The sequence below is a fragment of the Egretta garzetta genome, unplaced genomic scaffold (genome assembly GCF_000687185.1).
Source record: "Egretta garzetta isolate BGI_Z169 unplaced genomic scaffold, ASM68718v1 scaffold658, whole genome shotgun sequence".
NCBI classification, from domain to species: Eukaryota; Metazoa; Chordata; class Aves; order Pelecaniformes; family Ardeidae; genus Egretta; species Egretta garzetta.
The window spans coordinates 50,734-61,373 of NW_009260499.1; the positions used below are offsets into that span (position 1 = coordinate 50,734).

The 10,640-nt window shown below is 49.9% G+C and overlaps 1 protein-coding gene across 1 annotated transcript in view; it reads left to right on the forward strand.

Annotated features, from left to right (window-relative positions):
- The window catches only part of CCDC9B (coiled-coil domain containing 9B), a 41,810-nt gene that overhangs the window by 4,814 nt on the left and 26,356 nt on the right, over positions 1–10,640 (forward strand). The window contains exons 2-5 of the mRNA XM_035900108.1: positions 2,501–2,614; positions 3,489–3,593; positions 4,351–4,413; positions 4,808–4,972. Of these exons, the coding sequence (XP_035756001.1) occupies positions 2,501–2,614; positions 3,489–3,593; positions 4,351–4,413; positions 4,808–4,972 (447 nt within the window). The remainder of the gene's footprint in view (positions 1–2,500; positions 2,615–3,488; positions 3,594–4,350; positions 4,414–4,807; positions 4,973–10,640) is intronic.

Genomic DNA, 10,640 nt, shown 5'->3' on the forward strand with positions numbered 1-10,640 from the left:
CTGTGGAGTCTCCTTCTCTGGAGATATTCAACCCCCGCCTGGATGAAGTCCTGTGTAACATGCTCTGGGTGAGCCTGCTTGAGCAGGGGGGTTGGACTGGATGAGCTCCCGAGGTCCCTTCCAACCCTTGCCATTCTGGGATTCTGTGAACAACGGGTAAAGAACAATAAAACCAAACCTACTTTTAGGAGAAACACCCTTGCTTCCCTCCCGGCACTGCTCCCCTGCCTTTTTTGTGTTCTCCGTCTCTCTCAGCACGGGGGACCCCATCCCTTCAGCAAGGCGAGGGCAGCGCCGGTGATGGGGGTCAGCGCCTGCTACCCCACCGGCAGCAGCCCCCGAGGGTCCCCACTTGGGCGGGTCTCTCCTCCTCCTCCTCCCAGCAGGGCCACCTTCTGCTTGACCTCCTGCTGCTCTGGCCTCCCTCACCCATTTCTCTGAAAGACGTTTCCCCAGAGGCGCCATTGCCTCCCCTGAAGGGTGCAGAGGCGCCTCGCTCCGCTGATGCCTCAGGGGCACCGCGGGCTCCCCTGATTGGCTCAGAGGCCACAGGGACTCCCCTGATTGGCTCAGAGGCCCCATGGACTCCCCTGATTGGCTGAGTTTTGGCGGGAGGCCTATGGGTAAGCAGGCTGGAACCGGCTGCGAGCGGCCGGGGGCCGTCTGTGGCCTTGTCCCTCACAGGGCACCCCGCAACCTCCGTCCCGCTACCAAAACCTCACCAGTTTTGCCCAGTATGCCCATGCAACTGGGGCAGTTTTAGGACCAGGTTTATAGTGGCTGTCAGGTTAGCGCCGGGCTGGGGCTGGGAAAGCTTTGGAGGCTGGGGTTAAATGTGGGGTGCAGCTTTCCCCTGGGCAGGTCCCTCTCCCTACCCCCGGGGTATGGCTGGGGGCTGAGGTGCCCTGAGGGGGCACACATAGAATCACAGAATCCTAGAATCCCAGGTTGGAAGGGACCTCCAGGATCACCTGGCCCAACCTCTCTGGGCAAGAGCCCAGCCTAGACAAGATGGCCCAGCACCTTGTCCAGCTGAGGCTTAGAAGTGCCCAATGTGGCGGAGCCAACCCCTCCCCTGGGGAGATCATTCCAATGGGTGACTGTTCTCATGGGGAAAAACTTCCCTCTCATGTCCAGTCGGAATCTCCCCAAGAGCAACTTGTGTCCATTCCCTCTTGTCCTCTCCATGGGACTCCTTGTGACAAGGGAGTCTCCATCTTCCTCGTACCCACCCCTTAGGTACTGGGACATGGGGATGAGATCCCTCCTGAGCCTCCTTTGCTCCAGGCTGAACAAACCCAGCTCTCTCAGCCCATCCTCATACATCAGGCTTCCCCATCCTTGGATCACCTTGGTGGCCCTTCTCTGGACCCCTCCAGCCTGTCCACATCTTTTTTGTACAGTGGGGACCAGAACTGTACACAGTATTCCAGGTGTGGCCTGACAAGTGCTGAATGGGACATGGACCTCTTTGCCAGCTCTTGGGGACCATCAGTATGCCTTCCTGCCATGTGCTGGCTTTTTCCGCTTCATAGGGACATAACCATGAGAGTCACCTGCAGGAGCAACATCTAGGTGTAGCGAGATGGGTGACGGTTTCGTTACCTTTCCTTCTTGATTCCTCCAAACTTTCCGGCGGTGTGGCAATATGCATTGTGCACGGCGGCTAGATTTACCGCAGTGCTCCTGCAGCGGATTTACTGCAGAAGGCCGAATGGCAAAGGCGACAGGCTGGGCGTGGCCTGTTGGTGGTTAGACTTGCCATATCAGCAAAATAGGTGTCCAGGCGTGCAACGCCTGCTCAGAGATTTGGGGTTCCTTTCCTCCCCTCCTCAGTCTCACTTCATCTCACCCGGCTCTCTGTGTGAGTGAAGGAGGGGGAATATGAGATCTCTGCAGCATGCAGATGCCATGCTGATAAGGAGAGCACAAAAACACTGTTTAAAAATAGACCTGCAGTGCCTTGGAGAACTCAGCCTTGCCACCTTGCTCTTCATGCAAACACCAGGCAGAGTTGAGATGATATGGATCAGCTTGCTGCAGTGTGTTGATCCTCACCAGCATTAATTTTCGCTAGACCCTGCTGTCATTAGAGTTTAAAAAATCCAATTTGTTATCCCCTGTGTTAACCAAGGTGCTCTCTGAATGTGAATGGAGGGGAGCCGATGTGCCTGAGAATACTTGAACCAACAGCAGGGATAGGTGTCCTTCACGGCATGCAGCTAAGTAGTGTGTTAACTCTGGAGCCTACTGACAGCCATCAAAGTGGGACACCAGCTTTTTGCTCTACTTACCTCATTGCTGAACAAAAACTGTAAGAAAAGAAAAGGTCAATTCTGTCAGGAAAAAATCAATTTACAACATACAGTATTCTTTTTAACAGAGGACCAGGGGGAGAAATAGTGGGGAAAGACTCTTTCACTTCCCACCCTGTCCAGACAGAAGAAGCAGGTTTTGTCCTGTTGGTGTGATGACTGAGAAGAACTTTGCTCCTTTTCAGGATGCTGCTGTGGATGATGCAGTGTTAAGGAAGAAGGAGCAGAAAGATGTTGAACTTGATAAGAAAATCTTGGCTTTGCGGAAAAAGAATGAAGCACTCATACGAAGATACCAGGTGAGTCTGCATATGGCAGAAGGGTCCCCCTTGGCTCGTCTGGGATATTCTCCTGCATGTGCCCAAGGCTACTTGGCTTTAGGAGCTCTTTAACATTTGCCAGCTGGGTGGGCAGCCTCGAGCTTGACAAAGAGCTGTGGTAAAAACCTGAAAACCCAGAGCATGCTCCATGTTTTGGATGCAGAGCTGAGAGACTGAGTGGTGCTCTGGGCTGGGTCTTGCTTAGAATACATTTCCTTTGATACCATAGGAGCCATTTTGGACCTTTTCTGGTGGCAGCAAAAAATGGTACATAATGGGAAGCGACGGGAAAGGTGGAATGCCACAAGCAGCTGAGGGAGAGGAACTCTTACCCCGCTATAAAATGCTACCCTCCTGCCACCACTGCTTGCCTTCTAGAAGAAGCTGCCTTGTAGATATCCAGATCTCAGCCACCTTCCCTTGGCCACAGATGATGCTCTGGCCCCAGAATGGCACAGGGACCACGGCTCCTGTGCACAGCCCTCCCTTTCTGCAGGCCTGGTGTATCTTCCAGCTTCTCCACATGCCCTATACCCAGTCTTTCACAAACCTCAAACTGATCATCTTCTGAGCCTGTCAGGAATGGACCCCTGTGGGGGTCAGTGCTGAGACCACAGTGGGCACCCTGAGCCAACAAGAGATTTGCTAAGGTGCCTTTGGCACAGGGATAGGTCATGCAAGTCACAGCTGCCTGTGACCCCTTCCAGGGGCACACGGATGGGACACAGGTTGGTCCAGTCCCTCTCTGAGGTGGAAGTGGGTCCATTTTGGAGAAATTCTAAGCAGGAAAATGGACAATATCTGTAGACATCCAGGTGCAGACTGATGATAAGGATATATATATATGTTTCAGGAAATAGAAGAGGACAAAAAGCGAGCTGAGCAGGAGGGAATGGCTGTTACCTCCAGGAGACCCAAGCAGGATGGACTCACTATTACCATCACCAAGGCTCACAACGTAAGTGCTGCCTCTCCTTCTCCACTGGCCAGCTCTCACTCCAGTCCTACCTCAGCAACGTGACATTTCTGAAAGACAGAGCCTCCACAGCAAAGCTCTTTCAGGCATAGGACATAGGTCATCCCAAAGGATGTAAAAGCTCTGCAGAGATGTGTGGTCAAAGTGATTTTAGCTGATCCACATACATCTCCAGGCATGTGCAGGCACCTGTACCCAAGCACGCATTAACAGGCGAGTGAATGTATGAACAGGCACGCTTGGGCTGGATGGGTCCCAGGTGTCATCATCACTGCAAATACGTAGGCAGAACGTATCAGGGGTGTGTGTGTCACTGGAGGCATCAGGAATGCTTCTGAGGATGCCTGTGGGCTGGGCAAAGTCATGGTCTCCTTAGGCTTTGTGAGCAAGCAAAGCAAGTAGCCCTTGGTTGCTTTGGGGCTTCCCACAACTGGGGCAAATGCTGCAAGTCCCAGGCTTCCTTCCTAACTGGACCAAATCTGTGTCTGACAAAGCCCCGTCCGCCTCTCCTGGCAGTGCGGGGCTTGGTGAACCACCCGGCCAGTCCAGCTGTAACCCCTGGCTGAAGTCCTTCAGCAGAGTGAGCGCGGAGCTTGCCGAGCCAGCCCACCCTCCTTCCGTGCAGCCGGCACTCCTGGGCTGTTAGAGCCAGGCTCGTGCATTGCTCACTTCTCAGCGACACCCCAGCCCTTGCTTTTCTCCAGAGGTGCACTGTTGCACACATTTTTCTCTCATACAGGACCTGAAAGATGCAATTACCCAGACTGAACACTATGGACAAGATAGCCCAGCCCTCTCGATGGTGAGCACCACCCTCAGGAGCCACCCACTTGGCTTCCCAGGCCATCTCCAGCAAGACTTAGGCTTTCCTGATCTAACTCAGAGTGCTGCAGAAAGAGATGAGGATGACATTTGTTTCCTATAACTCTGGCATTTTAGTCTGAAATGTCAGATTTGTAAGTGAAAGGATTTTCCAGACCCACTGTAATTGTGGGTTTCGCTGCTGAGCGGACAACGAGCCCCTTGTTCCTTAGGAATGTCACGGCACCGCACTGGGCACAGCCAGCTTCCTTGGGGCAAGGCCTGCCTTTTCTGTAGCTGGCCTCCCTGCTCGCGTGCAGGTGTGTTTGGGGAAGGGCGTTGCATTGATGAGCCGAGGGGCCTGGATTCACTAACAGAAGTGATTCGTTTTCCAGGACAAAAGGGTGGTGAGCGAGAAATGGGGGAGCCCCTGTCCTGTGAGCCCTGGGTTCGGTATTGGCAGTGAGGAAGAGGAGGAGGAGGAGGAAGCAGATCATATGTTCACGTTCAGGATGGGGAAGAGGATGCAGCTGGCTGTTACCATGGACAACAAAGCCAAGGTGAGCAGAGAAGAGGATTCCTCTTACAGTGCAGCCTCTTGCCTTACAAAGGGGTTTCTGTCCTGCCTCTCACTTGAGCTTTCTGCTCAGCGTGTCCCCTGGTATCTCGTCTCTGAAGGGAATAGCTCCCTTCTCTCTCCTTTTCTCTCATTTCTCAATCCTGCAGCACAGCTTCAGTCTTCATCTCGAGTTGCCGCGCACTTCCCTCCCCGTGTCTGATTCACAGGAATCATCCCTCAGGCCTTGCAAACCTCCCAGCGGCTCCATCCAGCCATGCGTAGCCAGTTCCCTTTCTGAGAGATCAGTCACCTCATTGCCCTCCTGGGCCACCAGTGGGTTTGTTAAACCGAGTCGCTGTGCCTGGAAAGGGGACGGAAACAAGTGGGAGCTCGGGCAGATTTAGCTGCATTACTCCCCAGCTATTCCCAGGGAGGCAGTGATGCTTGGTGGTAAAACCAGCATCATTTCCCTGTTGCTGTGTTCCAGAAAGCCCTAAATGCAGAAGAAAAAACAGAGTGACATCAGTATCTGCTGCAGCTGCCAATGTGATGGGCAGAAAATGTGACCCAGTATTTGCAGACTTAATTAAAAATTGTGCAAAAAGGCAAAAGTAATTGAAAATGCTACTTAATTTTTTAAATCCCAAAACATCTCCTCCTGGGCACTCTCCAGTCCCTCATGGATTCTGTGCATCTAGATCTAATGATCCTAATGGCAGCTTCGGCATGTTGGGACTTAATTGGCAAGAAGGGTTTGATGAAACTTTGGCAGTTAGTATTGGCAGCGCCTCCGAGGAAGTTCGTGCCTGTATGAGCTTCACACACTTATTTTCTTCACTTGGAGTGGATCTCAGGGGACTGATCTTGGTCTCACTGGAGTTAGTGAGTTTGACCACTGAGGTGAATATTAACAAGGATCAGAAGTGCCACCTTCTTTGGGAAAGCATAGTGTCTGTGTGCACGGAGGCACCTGCATGGGGGCTCAGGGAAGCTCTCCTGTTGGTGAGTCTCTGGGGGGAGATTATCGCTGCAGGTGGTATTTCTTGCTGTTGACTATGTTCCAAAAGAATACAGGAGGCAATCTTACCTATGTATTGATTAAGACTGAGGAGAGACCAGTGGGACAATGGGCGACACAGCGCCCAGGTGAGCACAGCCCCTTTGTGCTGACCGTGCTGATGTGAAGGAGACAGAAAGCCTGAGCTGGCCCTGCGCCTTGCTGAGACACTGGGGCAGGCAAGGTCAGCTCCTGTCTCCGTCACGGCAGCGCTGGGAAAAGGAAATGGTGGCAGCAAATGGTGCTCCCCCGGGTCCCCTTTTAGGCACAGCAACGTGCTTGGCCCACAAAATGAGAGCGGGCTTTTTTGAACCGAGGTCCAAGCCAAAGTCATTCCCCAGGGTAATGAAGCGAAACCCCATCCTTCCTGCTACTCTGGTGCTTTGAGGTAGGAGTGCTGAAAACCTTGGCTGTAAACAAAAGGCAGCGACATTTCTCCCTCTGAGGCAGCTTGGAAATATTTTTCTGATTTTTTGCCTCAAATGCCTTTTCATTTCTGTTTCTCCATGACCTAGTTACCCTTTCTTTCCATGAAGAAATAGGCCACAATCATTGTGCCATTATAAAGTCATTATATGTTACCTTGAAGGAATGGAATAATTTAGGAAATAATGCACCTTTCAGAATGATTTTTCAGGAGAAAGGGACTGAGGCCTCTCATTTCCTTTGTTCCAGATAGATTACTGGTAGTGTGAACATCCCCTTCAAATGAAATCTCATTCCAGCACAAACAAACCACCTCTTGATGTAAGGGGGAAAATTCATTTTTTTCTTAGAACAGAGCGTACATAGAAATCTAACCATCCTCATTGCTGGCTGAACTTTACCAATGAGATATTTGAGAGTCTCCTCCAAGGTTTCTCATGGCTATGTAGCTCTGCATGGGGGGCTTATATTTGAAGCAATTACATTTGCAGAGCAAGTGGCTCTCGCAGACAGGCTGTGTCCCCTGGAGCCGTTTCCATAATCTATAGCTCAGGATTCAAGTCCTAGATGGGGATTTGTATTAGCACAAAGCACTGGCAGCTAAATCACGTTGCTGCCTTAAACTCTGTGCCAGGGTTTTTCAACATGGCCAGTTAATAGACCTCTGAGATTTTTCTGCTGGAAACACAGGCCTCTGTGGAAACTTCCCATAAGTTCCCTCTTGTATGGTATATATGAATTTGCTTGCATAAAGCGCCTTCCACAGGCCTTAGCAGCCCCCCAGGGTCTCCTGAGTGTTGGTGTAAAGCAGAACCAGGCAGCCTGACTCGATGACAGAGGAAAACTGATTTATTGGTGAATGTTGCAGTGGCATCAATCCAGAACCTTCCTTTAGTTACTTTAAAGATAGTTCTCAAAATGGGACTGTAATGGGTGAGAGGGAAAAATGATTGGGATTTTGGACAAAAATTGTATTTGATATCACATGAAGGACAAGCTTATTTGTTGCTGCTGCCCTGTTAAGGCATCCTCTGGGCAGCTGAAGGTTAAAGAGGGTAGACGACTTGCTTCAGCTTCCCAGTGAGCAAGACTCCACCCGGTGTCCCTGGAGAGACTTACTTGGTGATACTGGGACAACTAAATGGGCCATCACCATCCTTCCTATGACCATTGCAAGGTTCAAGCAACAGAGCAGCTGGGCTGTGCAGAAAACCATTTACATTCAGTCCTAAATATCACAAATCACTGGAAAGCGAGAAGCCCCAAAGGACAGGCAGCTGGAAAATTGCATAAACTGGACAGAAGTCCAGGGTTTTCCTTTGTTCCCCACGTTCTTTTTCCTGATGCTCCTTGGATGGGTTTTTTTAACACTGCCTTTGCAATCTGGGGCATGCCTCGGACACAAGATGGGCACTTCTCAGTTTACGGTTCCCCAGTGAATTGCTGCAAGGGAAGCGGTGTAGTTTTGTCGGACTGTGGCTTGTGCCAGATTCCTGGCGCTCCTGCAGGCAGTGAGTGAACAGGGACAGGCCCTGTTGGGGGGAAGAGGTGGCTCTGCCAGGCACTGCTGGCTGCTAGGGCCCTGCTCTCTGTTCCTGTTGGCTCTGCATGGGCATTTTCCTCATCTGACATCCCTCGCTTTGGGAGCTAGCCCACCGAGGGCCAGAATTTCCCAATGTGAGACAAGCAGTCTAGGAAATCACTGATATTCTTAAAATAGTAAGTGAAAGAAGACTCATGTTGGCACATTAAGCAGAATGTGCCTTCAGGCATCATGTCTTAGCCAGAAGCAATATGAGGGGTGAGGGAGGGAAGGCGAGAGAGTATTACCTAGAAACGCTGGTGGTCTCCCAGCCTGTACATGTCTAGCTATGGCAGCCCTGCTAAACAGATATTTCCTGTATCAGCCTCTGAGTCTTCCTTGCCATCTGCTCAATAAACTGCAGGGTTTAATGGCCTTGCCAACGCGCCAGCCTTCCCACTGTGACTTTTAACATCTAATGGCCCACGGAAGGTGCCACCTCCTGGCAAATCCAGTAGTGTGCTTTGAGGCTTCTGTCCTGCTCATGGTATTTGAGCACAAAGTCCTCTGTGTTGGTTTTCAGGTAGCAGCTTTGCTCTCACTTGCACTCAGGGCCCATTTCCCTCCTCAGGAAGGACTTTCTCAGACAGTAAGCAATGAAGCCATCCTCCAAACATACACACCCAGGCAAGAGTTATTTGTGACCATGTTATTTGTCTAAAGGACAGGTCGTCACCACCTAAACACTGAAGAGCTTCAGGGAACAGCTGTTGACTTAAGCTAGAATTAATGTTTGATGTACAAGTTACGGGTTAATAGCTTGCTATTACCTCGCTAAGCCATCACTGGGCTTACTTTCTTAATAAAAAGAAATATTAGCTGGAATGCTAAACGTCTCGTATCAGTGCCCTGTTTAGGGCAGAGCAAGCCCAGCTCTCAAGTTCATTAACTAACCTCAGCAGTACCACCTAGGATTACTGTACCTGCCTGCTCAGGGCTTAAAGGAGGGAAGATGTGTTGCCTTGAATGTCCCAGGAAACTGAGGATTGTCCCTGGAGCAAAGATAATTCCTGGGAATAATAACCATTGAAGAACAAAGCGATGTACAGCTCCAGCACCAAAGTATTTACCAGGCTTGAGCAATTCAGTCATTCCAAAGCAAAGCCAGACTATATTTTCAGCCTCTGAATCATGCTACAAATAGAGCAAGGAAACAGGACAGCAAGCAGTTAAGAGCCTATTCTGCAAGGCTTCATGTGTCCGGCTGCCTTTAGAGGATGTCAGCACATCTCAGCTCTTCCCCAAATATATTACAGTCATGCAGAGCTGGACCCTCTACGGGAGGGTCTAACTTGAGTCATTCCCCTGATTCCCAAGAGCTTTTCTCCTAAGGTGGGAGCAGACCATCCTTTGTGGGAACGGCTTACATGTCGAGGAAACAGCAGTGCCTTCCTTGGGCTGCAGAGTTCCTTGGTGGCAGCAGGCAGCCTCCTCAGCGGGAGGGTTGCTGCCAGGGAGGCAGGTGCTGGGGAAAAGAAAGAGATTCCTTCATAGAAAATTGCTTTACAGATTGCTTTGGGCAATTGCCCAGATTGCTTTACAGAGCCCTTCTCTCCAGAAGACATGAGCCAGGAACAGGTTTTTAGAAGAGGAGAGGCTAGTGTGGGGAGAGACAGAAGAGCAGTGCAGTCTTGTGGACACTGACTCCCAAAGAGGGAGGCTGTATTTGCCCCTGTTGTGACTCCACTGACATTTCTGGGGTTAAGTCACAAACCCATGATCTGTAAGGGGGCCTCAAAAAACTGCTAAGCATTTTTCTTCCATGTCTCCAGGCACAAGAAAGAGTTTAGTTTTCCGTATAAAGGGGAACTGTGAAGCACACATAATAGTGCTTATGGCTTCATCCTTTCTGGCTGTGGGAGAAAGCTTAAATAGGAAGGCTCAGATTTTCAGAGTGGTTGATAAGATTTTGGTTTTCACTACCTTTTCATGGCAATAGGAAGTGTTTGTTCATATACCTGGAAGACACATGATTCATTTAGCATAACTTTGCAAGCTACCATATAAGAGATGCCCATTTACACAGTCTTTAAGGCAAGAGTTAAATTTTCCTGTGTTTATCTCAAGGTAAGAGCACCAGCATGGCCTGTTAGTGCCGATACACAGTAATTTCCTAAAACGACCACGTTCATACTGTATTTCTGAGCTACTACATCATCTCAGCATAACTGCCAACATGAATGAGACCAGAGGATACTCTTGGGGCCAAAGACATTGGCCCATGAACCCAGAGGGGATGGCAGGAAAGATTTGCAGCTTCAAATTATCCAGCCCAGCTCTGTGGTCTGAAATCTACAGCCAAGATAGTCTATTGACAAGGTTAATTTTTCTTCCACCCATGTCCATTAGTACTGATTTGCACTGACATAAAGAAAAACCACATTGGTTTCTTTGACTGCAAGCAGGAATCCTATGCTGGCCATTCTAATTCCAGTCTCCAGTTTCAGTGAAATTTAGGAATAAAATATATGAATCGTACAACATAAACAGGATTTGAAATATTGTTTCAGTTTTAAAACATACTGTGTTTGTATTGGCTAATAGTTCTGGCAATGGAAGTATGTTACCTTTGGATGTGATGTGATTCAGTCATTCAGAAGCAGC